A 20,813-nucleotide genomic window follows, 5' to 3' on the forward strand; every position below is an offset into this window, starting at 1 on the left:
CCCAATGGCACTCAGTTCTACTCTCTCTTGTGAGTATGTAGCTAGGCATAGCTCAAACACTGTTTATAAATTTACTGATGATAGAACTATTGTTGGCAAATTTTCAGATGGTGATAAGGTGTACAGGAGCAAGATGGATCAGCTGGTTAGTGGTATCACACAGCAACCTTACATTCAATGGCAGTAAGACCAAGGAATTCACAGTGAACTTCAGAAAGTGGAAGTTGAGGGAACACCCAGCAGTCCTCATCAAGAGATCAGAAGGGTGAGCAGTTTCAAGTTCCTGGATGTCACCATCTCTTAAAGTCTATCCTGGGCCCTACATATTGATGCAATTACAAAGAAAGTATGACAGTTGCTATATTTCAATAGGAGTTTGAAGAGACTTGGTATGTCACCAAAGAGACTTGCAAGTTGTTACAGATGTACTGTGGAGAACATTCAATGTCTGGTATGGAGGGGCACTGTACAGGATCAGAAAAACCCTTCAGAAAGTTGCAGAAAGAAGGGGGAGGGGAGCACCAGAGGGAGATGGAGAACAGGCAGAGTGACGGGCAGAGAGAGGGAAAAAAAGGGGAGAGGGGGGAAAAAACTAAATATATCAGGGATGGGGTAAGGAGGAGGGGTATTAATGGAAGTTAGAGAAGTCAATGTTCATGCCATCAGGTTGGAGGCTACCCAGCCGGTATATAAGGTGTTGTTCCTCCAACCTGAATGTGGATTCATCTTGACAGTAGAGGAGGCCATGGATAGACATATCAGAACGGGAATGGGACGTGGAATTAAAATGTGTGGCCACTGGGAGATCCTGCTTTCTCTGGTGTACCGAGCGTAAGTGTTCAGCAAAACGGTCTCCCTGTCTGCGTCAGGTCTCACCAATATATAAAAGGCCACACCAGGAGCACCGGACGCAGTATACCACACCAGCCGACTCACAGGTGAAGTGTTGCCTCACCTGGAAAGACTGTCTGGGGCCCTGAATGGTGGTGAGGGAGGAAGTGTAAGGGCAGGTGTAGCATTTGTTCCGCTTGCAAGGATAAGTGCCAGGAGGGAGATCAGTGGGAAGGGATGGGGTGGGATGAATGGACAAGGGAGTCATGTAGGGAGCAATCCCTGCAGAAAGAGGGGGGGGGGAGGGAAAGATGTGCTTGATAATGAGATCCCGTTGGAGGTGGCGGAAGTTACAGAGAATTATACGTTGGATCCGGAGGCTGGTGGGGTGGTAGGTGAGGACTAGGGGAACCCTATCCCGAGTAGGGTGGTGGGCAGATGGGGTGAGGGCAGATGTGTGGGAAATGGGTGAGATGCGTTTGAGACAGAGTTGATGGTGGAAGAAGGGAAGCCCCTTTGTTTAAAAAAGGAAGACATCTCCTTCGTCCTGGAATGAAAACCCTCATCCTGCAGCAGAGATGGAGGAATTGTGAGAAGGGGATAGCATTTTTGCAGGAGACAGGGTGGGAAGAGGAATAGTCCAGGTAGCTGTGAGAGTCTGTAGGCTTATAGTAGATAGGCCATCTCCAGAGATGGAGACAGAAAGATCAAGAAAGGGGAGGGAGGTGTCAGAAATAGACCAGGTAAATTTGAGGGTAGGGTGAGAGTTGGAGGCAAAGTTAATGAAGTCAACGAGCTCAGCATGCGTGCAGGAGGATTTGCAGCAAAAAATTCCACTTGAAAATTCAAAGAGTGGTAGATGTAGGCAGTTACTAAATGAGCCCAAAAGGGAATTAAATGCAATTTTCTTTAATCAGAGGTGGTTAGAACTTACTACTAAGACAAATGACTAAAATGCTTTTGGGGGCAGACTAGATTTGTACATGACGTAAAAGGAAATATTAATATGTTGAAGGCTGAACTGGGATGTAGGGAGCTCATGGACTAATTAGTTTGAAAGCAGACTTCTCCATAGCATATCTAAAAAAAAACTATGCATAACTGTGCACTGGCAAGTGTGGAGGAAAGACAGAATCCAATGTAGAGATGGTGGCCAGAGTCTATTCATAAGAATGGGCAGCACAGTAGCGGTGGTTACCACAATGCTTTACAGTACAAGGTGTTCCCTGTTCAATTCCCAATACTACCTGCAGAGAGTTTGTAGATTCTCCCTGTGACCATGTGGGTTTCCTCCCACAGCCCAAAGACATACTGGCTGGTAGGTTAATTGATCATTGTAAATTGTCCTATGATTAGGCTGGGGTTAAATTGGTGGGTTGCTGTGCGGTGTGGCTCAAAGGGCTGTGAGGTCTTACTTCACACTGTATCTCAATTAATAAATTCCAATAGAACATTGGTGGCTCAGCTGAATATCACCATGAAGTGCAACATTCTCAAAATTAGGACCCCGTGATTAGTGCTAATCAGGCATCTGTTAAAATAATACAAGTACCATGAAATCCCTGAGCCTATCAAAATAAACTTAACAAGTTTAAACGGAGTGCACCAGGAGACTGCATTACAAAAAGTCGGTTGCTCAAGAAAAACGACAAAGGCTCTAAACGATTAATGTCTCTCATTAATTAATCAACAGATGCTTTGGAGCTCAATGCTCTCTGGCTCCCCAAAGAGCTCATTACAGCACTCTTCTCCCCCCCCCCCCCATGGCTGGCCCTTGACGGTCCAGGGGATACTGAAAAGTTGAGAGGGACGGGGGAAGTCGAGAAAGACTAGGGAAACCTCAAAAGAGGCCTGGGAAATCTCAAGTGAGACCTTGGGAAGCACGAGAGAAATTCAAGAACCTTGAGGCGACATTGGAAAACCCACAGAAACATTGAACAAACCATGGGAAACTTTGATAACCTTGAGAACTTTGATGACCTTGAGACTGGGGTCGCATAGACCAGTGACGCTTAGTTTGGGATTTGCTTAGAACCAGAAGAAGCCTCAAGAAAAATACTTGAGATTAAAAAAAAGCCTTGAACATAGACTAAACGCACTTGGAACATGGACTTGAGAATAGATGGGATTCTCACCTAAACCCGCCTCATGTCAAAAACACTTCAGTTCAACCTCCACTCGTCCACTACTTGGCAGATTACTTCTGTCACAATGTGCGCTAGCAATGTTAGAACACAAATATAGAGGAAAGACAGACTCCAACGTAGAGAAGGCAACCAGAGTTTATGCTTCAGGATTCCAATAGAACATCAGTGGCTTAGTCGAGTGACCATTCTCAAAGCTGGGATCCCGTGATTAAAGCTAATTGGGTGTCCACTTAAATAATTAAAGAAACATTGACTCCCTGAGCCAATCAAAATAATCTTAAACAAGTTCAAAAAGCACCAGGAGTGAACAACATCATAAAGAGTTAATTGCTTGAGTAAAAGCACAAGGAACTCTAAGTGATTAATGACCCTCATTAACCAAGTATCCAATTCAGGTGCTCTAAAAACCTCAGAGCCCAACACTCTCCTGCTCCCTGCAGAAGTTAAAAAGCTTAAGACAATAACTGAGGATATCAATGGCCTAAACTTCCTAATATTTACATTTAAATTTATATAGCATTTATCAACAAATGTAGAGAATCTTCCATTATCCCTAATGATTCAACAGTTTGTCAGATTTTTGATTCAAGAAAATTAACGAGATTGATGTGGGCTCAATGTGTTCTCCTGATTAGGAAACATAAATGATGGGATGAGTTCAGTCAGTCCCCGATGCTGAGATGAAATCTTAAAGGATGAAGAGGGACGCTCAACATGAGTTTATATTTGTGTGTTTAAAACTTTGGGGGAAATCACAGTCAAAGATAACAGAGATAGGCAGGCTGTTGCTCAGACTCTGGATTTTTAGAAAGCATCAGCAGAATCTACTGTTATCTAGCATTCTCTTTTGCATTTTACCATTTGCAAAAAAAAAAAACATGTGCAGGGATATGATATTACCACAAGATCTATTTGATGAAATGAGCACAGTGAACACCAGGTTTACTGCTTAGGTTGCGAGGAGTTCCCCTGGTTTCCTTCATAAAGTTATGTTTCCTCTGCCCTTTAAATTCACAGCTTTCTAAGTCAATGGACATTATTAGCGGAACCATCAGTTTTTGTCCTGAGTTCAGATTATATGCCTTGCCCCATGTCCAAATTGTCAGTTGTTGTCAACACCCACTTCAGCTGGAGTAGGCCAAGTAATTATTAGTTGGAGAAGGTAAGTGGATGGTGAGGTGAGTGTGGATCATGGCCTCCAGTGCTGTGAATAATAACCTTACCTGCATCATAACATGAGAATTTTTTAATTTTACATCTTTGATAACAGTGTAAGTCGATCCTAAACATGGAAACATAGACATCTACAGCAATGTTGTGCCGACCATGTAACCCACTCTAGAAGCTGCCTAGAATTTACCTACTTCATAGCTCTCTCTTTTCTAGGCTCTTGAAAGATCTTATTGTATCCACTTCCACCACCTAGACTGGTAGTGGATTCCACACACCCACCACTCCCTGTGTGAAAAACTTAGCCCTGACATCCCCTCTGCACCTACTTCCAAGAACCTTAAAACTATGCCCCCTTGTGCTAGCCATCTCAGCCCTTGGGGAAAAAAATCCTCTGACTATCCACACGATCAATGCCTCTCATCATCTCCCTTTCAGGTCACCTTTCATCTCCATCACTCCAAGGAGAAAAGGCCGAGTTCACTCAATGTTTTCTCATAAGGCATGCTCCCCAATCCAGCCAACATCCTTGTAAATCTCCGCTGTACTCTCTCTTTAGCATCCACACCCTTCCTGTAATGAGGTGACCAGAACTGAACATAGTATTCCAAGTGGGGTCTAACTAAGGTCTTGTATAGCTGTAACATTACCTCACGGCTCTTGAACTCAATTCTACGATTGATGAAGGCCATATGAACACAGAGTCAACTTGCGCAGCAGCTTTGAGTGTCCTATTGACGTGGACCCCAAGATCTCACTGATTCTCCACACTGTCAAGAGTTTTACCATTAATATAATATTTAAAAGAATTTCTTGGATGGGTTCAAAAATTAAGTTTCAATGACACAGAGGCTTTGGGCCATTGTTTCCTATTGTAAATTCCTAGATCCAGGAATTCAAGTCATCTGTGGCTCAGTGGGTGCTTCCCCTTCTCCAGGGTCAGAGGTCCAGGACAGCAATGCCATACCCAGACGCCAGAGCACACGGTAGGCCTTCCAACAAAAGGACGGATGAATCTCTAACCTGAGGGTCTTTCTCGGCCCTTGCAATGCTTATTTTAACCGTCCCAACTCAAAGCACTGACTGCGGCTAATATTCACCCGTTAATTGGCATTACAAAACAAACTATCTGGCCATAACCAGGTTTATATTTGTGGTATCTTATAAAGTGGCTGCCACGTTTCTTACAACTATGTCTGCAGAATAAAACACACTTCAGTGCTTGATAGAAGAACTGAGATCAAAGCCACTTTACAAGGCCGAGTCCTTTCTTCGAACAAAAGGCAACATGTTAAAAATGGTTCTTGCAGCTGGCTGGATGGTGCTATCAGCGCAACGTGACGGCGGAAAGCAGATTTCCAGCTGCACGAAGATCTCCATCCCTGCAGCAGCGAGAGGACGCTCTCCAACTGACGACCGGGGTGAAATGTAAATTCAGCGGCTTTGCCTGCGGAAACGTGTCCCTTTCCTGGGCGTCACTGTACGACGTGTCAGTGAGGAACCGCAATCCATTTCCGAACTGAACAGTTGGTACTGGAGCCTAGCATGGAGGAGGAGGCGAAAATTATTCGAGAGGGTTACCTTGTCAAAAAGGTAGAGTTGTGTTAAGTTTACCTGTTACTTTTCTTTTGTTATGTTCCGGCGACACCGATCACTACTATTAACAAGACGTTTATACCCCCACAAAAAAAATCGATGTTTCTTAGAGACACAAGAAACAGTTGTTGCTGAAGTTTGGAGAGAGGGAGAGAAAGAGAAAAGATAGCAAACTGCTGGAGGATCTCTGCAGATCAGACAGCATCTGTGGAGGCAAAGGATGGTGGCGTTTCGGTTTAGGTTTTGCTAACGTTTCTTTAAATCCGGTTGTCACATCGTGATTATAATGTTTCAGAGGGACCAAAATCATCGCGCATATTCTCCTGAAAGATTTGGATACCATGGGGTATATAGTGCCGTTTGTAAGTGAAAGCGTGTTGCAGAAGTATTTACCCGTACTTTTGCAATCTCTAGTTTTTTTTTTCAAGTTTTCACCTGCCAGTAGAAATAAACATGGAACCGTAGTTTTTCAAAACGTATGAATGTGTGCGCAGGGTAATACAGTACACCATAACTGGATCCTAGTACATTGAAATGTATCTCTGTGCAGGGACAGCCAACTTTTCGGTTTGCTGGAGGTTCATACATCATTGTTCCACTTGCGTTTGCAAGTTGCCAATGAACCAGTTAGAAGTTGTTGGCCCAAATGGGAGCAGTGCCCAGACTCGAAGCAGGAAATCTTCAACTTGGACTTCTCAGACAGTCCAAGTCGCGGTTCCGAGTTTATTCGTGCAGAGAGGGAACGAGAAAAACCCCTTTACAACTAAAAAGAATCACTACACTGAGAGTAACCACCCCGCTCCCTCACCATCCACCCTGAAACAGCTCACCGCAACTTTACTTCGTTCGGCGAGTTACTAACTTCAAGAAATCTGAACACAAACCATTTAACTCGGGTGAATGTTCAGATAACAGTGTTAAATGGTCCTGCCTTTTAAATCCGATGTCAAACTTAAAGCCCGTACACCCTTGAGCGTAAAACTTCCCAAGGTGAAGTCTTGAGGAAGAATAAAGCGGTTTTCTTTACTATAGCAGATGGTCCCATCATTACCACATTGCTCTTTGCTGAAACAAGTGTATATTGACTAATACATTTCCTACATTACAACATTTATTGCCCATCTTTAAGTATCCTTGTGAAGGTGTTGATTGGCTGCCGCCTTCTACCGTGGCAGTCCTTCCACTGCGCTCCTGGGAGGGAATCCCTGAACTTAGAACCAAAGATGGCGAAGAAGTAGAAATATGGGTACCAGTCACAGCAGTGTGTGGCTTGAAAGGGAACTGCGGGCGGAGGCGTTCCCAAGCACTTGTCCTTCGTGATCGATTCGGTATGTTTGGGAGTAACCGGACTGAATTTTGTAAATGGAACATTGAGCTGCTGTGGAGCTTTCGTGGTGGAGGTTTAGGGCTGGTGCCACGGTGCCAGATAAGCAGGTTCTTGTGTCCTGGACAGTGCTGGGCTTCTTGCCATCTATTGCCGCTGCACGCATCCAGGCAAGGATTGTGCGGTTTCTCACTTGTACCTCGTGGGTGGAAGGAAGGTACGATCAGATGGATCACTTGCCCGAGATATATGGCTTCTGAGTTGTTACAGTAGTCACATGTTTACAGTATATGACCTATAATTGTAGGCACATTTATTAATGTGGACAATTATAAAGAAGCAGTCTAAAGGGAGCATGACACGACTGCAGCACACCAACACAGCATAAAAGCAAAATAGAGGGCATACAATATAGCAACATTTGGTGGGAAGTTTTTAAAAAGCAACAGAAGGCAACTAAAAAAGTGATAAGGAGAGAAAAGATGAAATGTGAAGGCAAGCTAGCCAATAATATAAAAGAGGATACCAATAGATGTTTTTTTCAAATATATAAAGTGTAGAAGAGAATTGGAAATGGATTCCAGCCTCAGTTTCAGGGTGGGGTGGCTTTGGTTCATTAGGCTTGAGTGAGGTAATAGATGGTAAATTTTTTTGTCTTTAATTTGTTAGTACATTGTTAGAGTAGTGAGAAAGGCTCCAAGGACTGTATTGTGTTCTTTGTGTGAGATGTGGGAATGTTGGGAGACCTCCAGCCTCCCAGATAGCCACATGTGCTCTGGGTACACAGAGCTTCAGCTCCTCGGAGAATGTGTTAAGGAGCTGGAGCTGCACCTCGAAACCATAGGCTCATATGAGAGAATGAGCTACAGGGAGGTATTTACCCTGAAGTTGCAGTAGGACAGGGAGACAGCCTACCAGAGAGGAACCATAGCAGCTCAGAAGGGAAGTGGGGAGAAGAGGACTGCAGTAGGAACAGGGGATTCCATAGTTAGAGGAGTAAACATGAGATCCTGTGGACGCGACAGAGACCCCTGGATTATATGTTGCCGCCCAGGTGCCAGGATCAGGTCCATGGCATTCTAAAGGGGGAGGGTGAGCAGCAAGAGTTCTTGGCACCAACGACATAGGTAGGAAAAGGGAGGAGGTCCTGAATAGGGAATTTAGTGAGGCAAGTAGAAAGCTTAAAAGCGGGGCCTCCAGGGTAGCCTGTGCCATGTGTCAGTGAGAATAAGAAGAGAATGAATTGGCAGATGAATGCCTGGCTGAGGAATTGGTTTGATAGACACGGGGGATTTCCATATGCAGGTAGATTGGGAAAATCAGGTTGGTGCTGGATCCCAAAAGAGAGATTTTGTAAAATGCCCACAAGATGGCTTTTTAGAGCAGGTTGTGGTTGAGCCTACCAGGGGATCAGGTATGCTGGATTGAGTGTAATGAATAGGATTTGATTAGGGAGCTTAAGGTAAAAGAATGCTTAGAAAGGAAGTGATCTTAATATGAAATAATTCACCCCGTAATTTGAGAGGGAGAAGCTAAAGTCAAATATATCAGTATTGCTGTGGAGTAAAGGGTATTACAGAGGCATGAGAGAGGAGGTGGCCAAAGTTGATTGGAAGAGGACACTAGAAGGGATGATGGCCAAGCAGCAATGGCTGGAATTTCTGGAAGCAATTGGGAAGGCACAAGACAGATACATCTCAAAGAAGAAGTGTTCTAAAGGCAGGATAATGCAACCGAGGCTGATAAGTGAAGTCAAAGTCAACATAAAAGCAAAAGAGAGGGGATATAATAAAAACAAATATTAGAACATAGAAATTCACAGCACCAATTTACTTATCTTGGAATTACAGTCACAAGGAAGTTTAAAGATCTCTTTCCTGAAAACTTTGCCAATCTTTCATATGCTATAAAACAGAGTCTGGTACAATGGTCACCTCTATCTATGTCTTTGGTAGGTCATATTAATGTTGTTAAAATGTATGTTCTCCCCAAATTTTTATACCTATTTCAATCTATCCCAATTTTTATTCCTAAATCTTTTTTTGATTCCTTAGACTCTATTATTTTGTCACATCTGTGGCAGAATAAGCACTCTAGAATTAATAAAATCCATCTCCAAAAATCTAAAGAGGGTGGCATGGCTTTACCTAACTTTCGTTTCTATTATTGGGCAGCTAATATACGTTGTGCTACCTTCTGGTCTTTCTTCCATGGCCAACCCGAGTGCCCTAACTGGGTGGCGATGGAGCTGAGCTCCACTAAAGAATTATCTATCTCTGCACTTATTGGCTCTGCACTCCCTAGTAGTCTGCCCAGATCAATAGCTAATCCTCTTGTTAGACACATTTTGCGAAAATGGGCTCAGATCAGGAAATGCTATGGTTTCCAGGGGTTTTCCGTTTCCAGCCCTATTGCTCATAATCACCTTTTTTTACCTACTACATACGATTCAGCATTCCAGGTTTGGTATAGGAAGGGCATTAGACATTTTGAAGATCTTTTCATTGATAATCGCTTCGCTTCTTTTCAGCAGCTCTCTGTTAAGTTCAATCTGCCCAATGCTCATTTTTTCAGATATCTCCAAATCCGACACTTTATTGCTCCTTTAATTCCTAACTTTCCTGAAATGCCTGCGAAAAATGCTATGGACCTATTTCTTTCCATGAATCCACTAGGTAAAGGCTTAATATCAATCATCCGAGATAAACTAGCAGCCTTACGACGGGCCCCCATGGATAAAATCAAAATGGTCTGGGAGCAGGATTTAAATATCTCCTTATCTGAGGAGAGCTGGGATTCAGTTCTCAAATCGGTTAACTCAAACTCTCTTTGTGCTCACCAGTGCCTTTTACAGTTTAAGATTGTTCATAGAGCCCATTTGTCTAAATTTAAACTATCTCGATTCTACCCTAGCATTAGTCCACTCTGTGATAAATGCAAGAGGGGCGTGGCCTCTCTCATCCATATGTACTGGTTCTGTCCTAGCTTGGAGAAATTCTGGAAAGATGTCTTCACTACGTTATCGTGTATTCTGAATGAGCACCTAGAACCAAACCCCTTAATTGCTCTGTTCGGTTTTTGGGGCGAGACAGATTTATGTCTGGGTCTGACCAAATGCCGAATATTATCCTTTGCCTCTCTTCTGGCTAGACGCTTGATCCTCCTCAGATGGAGAGATGTTGCCCCGCCCACTCATGCTCAATGGCTTAACAACATCATGGCCTGTTTGGACCTCAAAAAAATTCATTATTCAGTGCTCAATTCGGATCTGAAGTTCCATAAGGTCTGGGGACCTTTTATCGAGTACTTTCATAACCTTCCTCTTGACTAGGGTTTTTTTTTCTTTTCGGTCCCTTGCTTTCAGCTCCTTTTTTTTTCTGGTAGAAGGCATTATTATCCTCTGTTGCTGAGTGTATTCACAGTCTGGGAGTTTGGTTGTCCTGACTTATACTCTCTATATTGTGTTGTGGTTGGTCTGGAGTTGCTGTTGTTTTTTCTTGTGTTGTGGGGCTTGGGGAGGACACTAAGCCTACTTGTCGTTCATTCAGGTGCTTTTTTTTTGCTAAATTCTCTTCCTTTGTAGTATATTCTTATTGTATGCTTAATTTTGCACTGTTTTAATGGTCCTCATTGGGATTTGGGGTTTTTAATTTGTAAAATGTTTTGAAAAACTAATAAAAAAAATTTAAAAAAAAAGAAATTCACAGCACATTACAGGCCCTTCGGCCCACAATGTTGTGCCAACCATGTAACCTACTCTGGAGACTGCCTAGAATTTCAATAGCGTATTGCCCTCTATTTTTCTCAGCTCCAAATACCTATTCAAGAGGATCTTAAAAGACCCTATTGTATCCACTTCCACCACTGCTGCCAGCAGTGCATTTGATGCACCCCCTCTCTGTGTGGAAAAACTTACCTCTGACATCCCCTCCGTACCTATTTCCAGGCACCTTAAAACTGTGCCCTCTCGTGTTAGCCATTTCAGCCCAGGGAAAAAGCCTCTGACTGTCTACACGATCAATGCCCCTCATCATCTTATATACCTCTGTCAGGCCACCTCTCATCCTCCGTCACTCCAAGGAGAAAAGGCCAAGTACACTCAACATATTCTCATAAGGTACGCTCTCCAATCCAGGCAACATCCTTGTATTAGTGGAAAGTTAGAGGATTGGGAAGCTTTTAAAAGCCAACAGGAGGCAACAAAAAAAAAGCAATGAGGAGATCAAAGATTAGATATGAAGTTAAGCTATCCAATAACATCAAAGAGTTTTTTCAGATATGCAAAGAGTAAAAGTGAGGTGAGAGTAAATATTGAACTGTTGGAAAATGACACCGGTTAGGTAGCAATGGTAGCAAGGAAATGGTGAATAAACTGAGTATTTTGCATCCGTCTTCACGGTGGAAGATACTACCAGTATGCCAGAAGTTCGAGAGTGTTGAGGCAGAAGTGAGTGCAGTTGCTATTACTAGAGAGAAGGTGCTTGTGAAGCTGAAAGTTTTGAAGATAGATGTGTCAGTTGGACCAAATGGTCTGCACCCTAAGGTTCTGAAAGATGTAGCTGAATAGATTGTGGAGGCATCAGTAATGATTTTTCAAGAATCACTAGATTCTGGCATGGTTCCAGAGAACTAGAAAATTGAAAATCTCGCTCCACTTTCCAAGAAGGGAAGGAGGCAGAACAAAGGAAGTTATAGGCCAGTCAGCTTGACCACAGTGGTTGGGAAGATGATGAAGTCAATTGTTAAGGTTGAGGTTTCAGGGTATTTGGAAACACACGATAAAATACGTAGGCCAAATTCAGCATGTTTTCCTTCAGAGAAAATCTAGCCTGACAGACCTGTTAGAATTCTTTGAGGAAATAACAAGCAAAATAGACAATCACAGATTTTCAGAAGGTCTCTAACAAGGTGCCACACATGAGGCTGCTTAACAGGATAAGAATCTATGTTATTACAGGAAAGATACTAGTATGCATAGAGATTGGGAATAAAGGGAGCCTTTTTTGATTGGCTGCCAGTGGAGTTCTGCAGGGGTTAGTGTTGGGACTGCATCTTTTTATATTGTATGCCAGTGATTTGGATGATGGAATTGATGGCTTTGTGGCCAAGTTTGCAGAAGATACGAAGCTAGGTGGAGGAGCAGTTCTCTTTGGTAGAAGGAATAAAAGTGTAGACTATTTTCTAAATGGGGAGAAAATTCAAAAATCCAAGGTGCAAAGCGACTTTGGAGTCCTTGTGCAGGATTCCTTAAAGGTTAACTTGCAGGTTGAGTCAGTGGTGAGGGAGGCAAATGCAATGTTAGCATTCATTTCAAGAGGACTAGAATATAAAAGCAAGGATGTAATGCCGAGATTTTTCTAAGGCACTGGTGAGGCCTCACCTGGAGTATTGTGAGCAGTTTTGTGCCCCTGCATCTGAGAAAGGATGTGCTGTTATCTCATTGAAACCTTTCAGATGTTGAAAAGCTTAGATAGAGTGGATGTGGAAAGGATGTTTCTAGGACAAGAGGGCTCAGCATCTGAATAGAGGATCATCCATTTAGAATGGAGATGAGGAGGAATTTCTTCAGCCAGAGGGTAGTCAATCTGTGGAATTCATTGCCACAGACAGCTGTGGCGACCAAGTTATTGGGTATATTTAAAGCAAAGGTTGATAGGTTCTTGTTTAGTCAGGGTGTTAAAGGTTATAGGAGAAGGTAGGAGAATAGAGTTGAAGGATAATAAATCAACCATGGTGGAATGTCAGAGCAGACTTGATGTGCCTAAAGTCCTAATTCTGCTCCTGGTCTTTCTCATTGCCTCTTAGACCATACCGTTTGTGTTTCCTTTGCTCCTCCAAATGCAGTAATATTTAAATCCCAGTATATGCCTTTGCATGGAACTGTCTTCGTTTCACAGTTTCATCCAACTGTTAAAACTGTATATAAAGGTACAGTTTTATCTGTTGGATAAAGGTGATCGATGCAAGTGGACAGATAATGCTATGCCATACCACAAGCTGGCTTCTCATTAATAAAGACTATGGATCATTCTACTACCTCAACATGAATTTATTTCCCGTATGATGCACTATAAAACTGAGAGATCAGTATTTACATTCTTTCTAAATATCAAAAGCTGAATTAGTCATCAGTTTTACACAAAATGAATTAGGTTTACAGGGGATGAATATGGGAATAAATAAACAAATATCTGATCATGGTGAAGTGGTCTTTGAATTTATGAATAACTTATAAATTGGAGTCCATGGTCAATGGATCTCCATTTTGGCTACTACAGGAACGTCTGCACTTATTACTATTTTTTAACTTCCAACCTGAATTCCTACAATACCTCTTGAAAATGTCCAAAACATTTTAACCCATTCATAGCCTGTCTTTTTTAATGTCCAATGACTACAAAATTATTACTTTGCTCTTTCTCAGTGCACAATATCAGATCTAAAATAGTCTGCTCTCTTCTTGGTTCCTACACATATTAATGTAAATACCATCCCATATGTTCACAATGAATTCTCTTCTGTTCAATTGCTGCTAGCTTGATTCGCATAGTTTGTATCTAAAGTTCACACAATTATTGTGTTAATCTTGTTACATCTGTTTAGTTTGAGAATAGCAACAAGATGCACAACGTAGCCATTAACCTCAATGGATGAAAGGATGAAGTGGATATCAATTTTGAAATAGTAAGGGTGAGATGGAGATCAACATTTTTATAGCAAAGTAGTTGTTTGGGAAGAATTAAGGGGGGTGGTTCTGAAACATTCAAAAAAGATAATTCATTGTTTAGGCCAATAACTCGGTCTGTCGACAATGCAAGTATATTCATCTTAATTATTAGTGAGCCTTGCCCAAAACCTACCCTGCATTTGTTTTATTTTACCCCATACATCTATAAATCTATAAGCCCCATACTTAAATGATTTGGGCTCAGGAAGAGCTGTCAAAATTTGCAGATTACACCAAACATCTTAGCTAATACCAAATGATAGAAAGCGACATCAGAATTTTTTCAGATTTGGTATTTATATCAAATTGACTTCAGTGTCAATAAATATGAGGCGATTGATTTTTGTAGGAAAAACAGAATGATCACTTACATCTCAGAGATGAAAAAATTAAATGGGAGAGAGAAGATGGAATTTGGGAAGTCAACTCAAGACATATAGCCAGCAAAGTAATATGCACATTAACAATGATTGGGATTTATTTTAAAAAGAGTAAAGTTGTGTTGAACTTTAAAATGATCAAGTAAACCTAACAGCTCCGAAGAAGCTGAGAAACAGTTCTTTGCAGATATTATGCAAACTGAGATGTAACAACAGTTGAGATAAATGAAACATGATACCATAAGATATAGGAACAGAAATATGCTATTTGGCCCATCAAATCTGTTTCAGCATTTCATCATGTCTGATCCATTTCCCTCTCAGCCCCAGTCTCCTGCCATCTCTCCATGACTAATCAAGAACCGGTCAACCCCTGCCTTCAATATACCCAATGACTTGGCCTTCACAGACATTTGTGGCAATGAATTCCACAGATTCACTACTGTCTGGCTGAAGGAGTACATCTTTCTCTCTGTTCAAAATCGACATTTGACAGGTTTCAATAAGATCCCTCCTCATTCTTCTGAATTCCAGTGAGTCGAGGCGCAGAACCATCCAAAGCTCCTCGTATGATAAACCTTTCAATCCTGGAATTATTTTCCTGAACCTCCTCTGAACCCTCTCCAATGACAACACATCTTAGATACGGGACCCAGAAATGTTCACAATACTCCGTGAGGCCTCAAAAGTTTCTGATAAAGCCTCAACATCATGTCCTTGCTTTTATATTCTAGCCTACTTGAAGTGAATGCTGACATCGCATTTACTTTCGTCACCACTGATTCAACCTGTAAGTTAACTTTAGGGAATCCTGCACGAGGACCCCCAAGTCATTTGTACCTCAGATTTTTGAATTTTCTCTCTATTTACTAAATAGTCAACTCTTTCATTTCTTCTGCCAAAGTACATAACCATACATTTCCCTACACTGTATTCCTTCTGCCACTTCTTTGCCTAATCTGTCTAAGTCCTTCTGTAGCCTCTCTGGTTCCTCAACACTACCAGCCCCTCCACTTTGTATCATCTGCAAACTTTGCCACAAAGCAATTATTTACATCAACCAAATCATTGACATATAATGTAAAAATAAGTGGTCCCAACATAGACCCCATGTAACACCACAAGTTACTGACAGCCAACCAGAAAAGGTTCAGTTTATTCCCATTCTTTACCTCCTGCTAATCAGCCAATGTTCTATCTATGCTAGTATCTTTTCTATAATACCATAGACTCTTAACTTGTTAAGCAGCCTCGTGTGGCTGCTAGTCAAAGGGCTTTTGAAAATCGAACAATTCTTCTTTGTCTACCCTGCTTGTTAATTCTTCAAAGAATTCCATTAGACTCTTAGATATTGGAGCCAGAATTAGGCCATTGTGTGTGCTCCACCATTTCATCATGGTTGATCCAATTTTCTTCTCAGTCCCAAACTCCTGCCTTCTCTCCACATCCCTTTAGGCTCTGACCAATCAACTTCTGCCTTAAATAGCAACCTGCGGTAACAAATTCCATAGATTCACCACTTTCTGGTTAAAGAACTTCCTCCTTATTTCTGTTCTAAAAGGACACTTCTCTATTCTGAGGCTGTGCCCTTTATTCTTTGACTGACCCACCATAGGAAACATCCTCTCCACAACCACTGTGTCAAGGCTTTTCAGCATTTGAGAGGTTTCAATTAGGTTGCCTGTCATTCTTCTAAATTCTAGTGAATTCAGGCCAAGCCATCAGTCCTCTTCATATGACAAGCCACTCAATCCTGGAATCATTTTCGTGAACCTCCTTTGAATCCTCTCCAGTTTCGTCACATCCTTTCCGAGATAAAGGGCCCAAAATTGCTTATAATACTCCAAGTGAGTCCTCACCAGTGCTTTATAAAGTGTCAACATTACATCCTTGCTTTTATATTCTTGACCTCTTGAAATTAATACTAACATTGCATTTACCTTCACCATAGGCTCAACCTACAAATTAACCTTCAGGGAATCCTGCACAAGGACCCCTAAGTCCCTTTGTGTCAGTTTTTTTGTATTTTCTCTCCATTTAGAAAAATAGGCAACCCTTTCATTTCTTTATACCATAACACATAGGAGCAGAGTTAGGCCATTCAGCCCATCATGTCTGCTCCACCATTCCATCATGTGTAATGAACAGGATTTGATAAGCGATCTTGAGGTAAGGGAGCCATTAGGAGGTAGTGACCATAATATGATAAGTTTTTACCTGCAATTTGAGAAGGATAAGGGCAAATCAGAGGTGTCAGTGTTGCAGTTGAACAAAGGAGACTATGGAGCCATGAGGGAGGAGCTGGCCAAAGTTAACTGGATGGATATCCTAGCAGAAAAGACAGTGGAACAGGAATGGCAGGTATTCTTGGGAATAATGCACAAGGTGCAAAATCAGTTCATTCCTCGGAGAAGGAAGGATTCAAAGGGGCCACGGTGGTTGACAAAGGAAGTCAGAGATTGTATAGCATTAAAAAAAAAGGTAGTATGACAGAGCTAAGGTGAGTGGAAGGACAGATGATTGGGAAATTTTTAAGGAACAACAGAACTTAACTAAAAAGACAAAACGGGGAGAAAAAATGGCAAGCTAGCCAGGAATATAAAGGAGGATAGCAAAAGCTTTTTTAGGTATGTGAAGAGAAAGAAGATAGTTAAGAACAATGTTGGGCCCTTGAAGAATGAATTGGGTGAAATTGTTATGGGAAACAGAGAAATGGCAGAAGAATTTAATAAGTACTTTAGATCTGTCTTCACTAGGGAAGACACAAGCAATCTCCCAGATGTATGGATGGGCCAAGGACATAGGGTAACAGAGGAAATGAAACAGATTGACATTAGGAAGGAAACGGTGATGAGTAGACTGATGGGACTGAAGGCTGACAAATCCCCAGGTCCAGATGGTCTGCACCCTAGGGTACTAAAGGAGGTGGCCCTGGAAATTGCGGATGCATTGGTAATCATTTTCCAATGTTCCTTAGATTCAGGATCAGTTCCTGAGGATTGGAGAATGGCTAATGTTATCCCACTTTTTAAGAAAGGAGGGAGGGAGAAAACAGAGAACTATCGTCCTGTCAGCCTAACATCAGTAGTGGGGAAGATGCTAGAGTCCATTATTAAAGATGAAATAGTGGCATATCTAGATAGCAGTGATAAGTTTGGGCCGAGCCAGTATGGATTTACCAAGGGCAAATCATGCTTGACTAATCTATTGGAGTTTTTCGAGGATGTAACCAGGAAGTTAGACGGGGGAGATCCAGTGGATGTAGTGTACCTCGATTTTCAGAAGGCATTTGATAAGGTCCCACGTAGGAGATTGGTGGGTAAAATCAGAGCTCATGGCATTGGGGGGAAGATATTGACATGGATAGAAAACTGGTTGGCAGATAGAAAGCAAAGGGTAACAGTGAATGGGTGTTTCTCAGAATGGCAGGTGGTGACTAGTGGGGTGCCACAGGGCTCGGTATTGGGATCACAGCTGTTTACGATTTACATCAACAATTTAGATGAAGGCATTGAGAATAACATCAGCAAGTTTGCTGATGATACTAAGCTGGGTGGCAGTGTGACATGTGATGAGGATGTTAGGAGAATTCAGGGTGACTTGGATAGACTGAGTGAGTGGGCAGATACTTGGCAGATGACGTTTAATGTGAATAAGTGTGAGGTTATCCACTTTGGGAGTAAGAACAGGAAGGCAGATTATTATCTGAACGGTGTAGAGTTAGGTAAGGGAGAAATACAAAGAGTTCTAGGAGTCCTTGTTCATCAGTCACTGGTGAATGAGCAAGTGCAGCAGGCAGTGAAGAAGGCTAATGGAATGTTGGCCTTTATTACAAAGGGAATTGAGTACAAGAGCAAGGAAATCCTTTTGCATTTGTACAGGACCCTGGTGAGATCACACCTGGAGTATTGTGTACAGTTTTGGTCTCCAGGGTTAAGGAAGGACATCCTGGCTGTCGAGGAAGTGCAACATAGATTCACGAGGTTAATTCCTGGGATGTCTGGACTGTCTTACGCAGAGAGATTAGAGAGACTGGGCTTGTACTTGCTGGAATTAAGGAGATTGAGAGGGGATCTGATTGCAACGTATAAGATTATTAAGGGATTGGACAAGATAGAGGCAGGAAATATGTTCCAGATGCTGGGAGAATCCAGTACCAGAGGGCATGGTTTGAGAATAAGCGGTAGGTCATTTAGGAGAGAGTTAAGGAAAAACTTCTTCTCCCAGAGAGTTGTGGGGGTCTGGAATGCACTGCCTCGGAAGGCAATAGAGGCCAATTCTCTGGATGCTTTCAAGAAGGAGCTAGGCAGGTATCTTATGGATAGAGGAATCAAGGGATATGGGGACAAGGCAGGAATCGGGTATTGATAGTAGATGATCAGCCATGATCTCAGAATGGTGGTGCAGGCTCGAAGGGCCGAATGGTCTACTTCTGCACCTATTGTCTATCATGGCTGATCCCAGAGCTACTCAACCCTATTCTGCATTCTCACCATTACCTTTGATGATCTGACCGGTCAGGAAACAATCAACTTCCGCCTTAAATATACCCACTGATTTGGCTTCCATTGCATTCTGTAGCAGAGCATTCCACAGATTGAAAATTTTGAGGCTGTACCCTCTAGTTCTGGATAGCCTCACCATAGGAAACATCCTCCCCACATCCACCGTCTCAAGTCCTTTCAACATTCAGTAGGTTTCAAAGAGATCTCTCTGCAGTCTTCTAAATTCTAGTGAGTACAGGCCCAAAGCTGCCAAATGCTCCCATATGTTAACCCCCTTATTCCTGGAATCATCCTCGTGAACCTCCTCTGGACCCTCTCCAATGACAACACATCCTTTCTGAGATATGGAGCCCAAAACTGTTCTTCTACCAATTTTCATCACCATACGCTTCCCGACACTGTATTCCACCAGGCACTTCTTTGGCAATTCTCCTAATCTAAGTCCTTCTCTAGCCTCTCAACTTCCTCAAAACTACCTGCCCCTCCAGCTATCTTCATATCATCTGCAAACTTTGCAACAAAGCTATCAATTCCATCATCCAAATCGTTGACATATAACGTAAAAAGAATTCCCAACACAGGTCCCCCTGGAACGTCACTAGCCATTGGCAGGCAATTAGAAAAGGCTCCCTTTATTCCCAATCTTTGACTCCTGCCAATCAGCCTCTGCTTTATCCATGCTAGAAACCCAAGTACCACGAGACCTCATTCTTAATAATTGACTCCAACATCTTCCCAACCACTGAGGTCAGATAACTGGCCTATAGTGTCCTTGCTTTTGCATGTCTATTTTCTTAAAGAGTGGAGTGACATTTGCAATTTTCCAGTCTCCTGGAACCATTCCAGAATCTAGTGATTCCTAGAAGATCATTATTTCTGCCTCTACAATCCATATAACAATTACAGCAGGGAAACAGGCCATCTCAGCCCTTCTAGTCCGTGTTGAATGCTTACTCTCACCTAGACCCACTGGCCTGCACTCAGCCCATAACCCTCCATTCCTTTCCTGTCTATATACCTATCCAATTTTACTTTAAATGACAATACTGAACCTGCCTCTACCACTTCGACTGGAAGCTCGTTCCACTCAACCCCTCAGCCATCTCGTTCAGAACTCTAGGATGTACACCATCTGGTCCAGGTGACTTGTCTACCTTTGGACATTTCTGTTTCCCAAGCACTTTCTCTCTAGTAATGGTAACTTCGCGAACTTCTTGGCCTCTGATACCTGGAACTTCCGCCATATTGCTAGTGTCTTCCACAGTGAAGACTGATGCAAAACACTTACTCAGTTTGTCCGCATTTCCTTCTCGCCTAATATTACCTCTCCAGTATCATTTTCTAGCAGGCTGATATCCACTCTCACCTCTCTTTTACACTTTATATATCTGAAGAAACTTTTGGTATCCTCTTCAATATTACTGGATAGCTTGCTTTCATATTCCATCTTTACTTTCTTAATGACTTTTTAGTTGCCCTCTGTTGTTTTTTAAAAACTTCCCAATCCTTTAACTTCAAACTAAGTTTTTGCTGTATTATATGCCCTCTGTTTGGCATTTATGTTGTCTTTGACTTCTCTCGTTAGCCACAGTTGTGTCTACTTGCTTTTAGAATATTTCTTCCACTTTGGGATGTATATGTCCTGTGCCTTCCGAATTGCTTCCAGCAACTCCAGCCATTGCTGCTCTGCCGTCATCCCTGCCAGTGTTCTTTTCCAATTGATTCTGGCCACCTCCTCTTTCATGCCCTGTAATTCCCTTTACTCTACTGATAATCTGATGTTAGCTTCTTCTCAAATTTCAGGGTGGATTTGATCATATTATGATGACTTTCCCCTAAGGGCTCTTTTACCTGAAGTTTTCTGATCAATTCTGGTTCATTGTACAAAACCCAATCCAGAATAGCTGATCCTCTAGTGGGCTCAACCATGAGTTGCTCTAAAAAGCCATCTCGTAGGCACTGTAATAATTCTCTCTCCTGGAATCCAGCACCAACCTGATTTTCCCAATTTACCTGCATATTGAAATCACCATGATTATTGTAACTTTGCCCTTACATTTCCTATCTCCCATTGTAATTTGTAAGTGACACCCTTACTGCTGTTTGGGGGTTTGTATAACTCACATCAGGATC

General features: G+C 42.2%; 1 protein-coding gene across 1 annotated transcript in view; it reads left to right on the forward strand.

Moving 5' to 3' along the window:
• Nucleotides 1-5,612: 5,612 nt before the first annotated feature.
• plek (pleckstrin) overlaps nt 5,613-20,813 on the forward strand; it is a 57,488-nt gene continuing 42,287 nt past the window's right edge. The window contains exon 1 of the mRNA XM_059986179.1: nt 5,613-5,741. Coding sequence (XP_059842162.1) covers nt 5,694-5,741 — 48 coding nt within the window. The 5' untranslated portion in view covers nt 5,613-5,693. The remainder of the gene's footprint in view (nt 5,742-20,813) is intronic.

This window comes from Hypanus sabinus, chromosome 12 (genome assembly GCF_030144855.1).
Source record: "Hypanus sabinus isolate sHypSab1 chromosome 12, sHypSab1.hap1, whole genome shotgun sequence".
Lineage (NCBI taxonomy): Eukaryota > Metazoa > Chordata > Chondrichthyes > Myliobatiformes > Dasyatidae > Hypanus > Hypanus sabinus.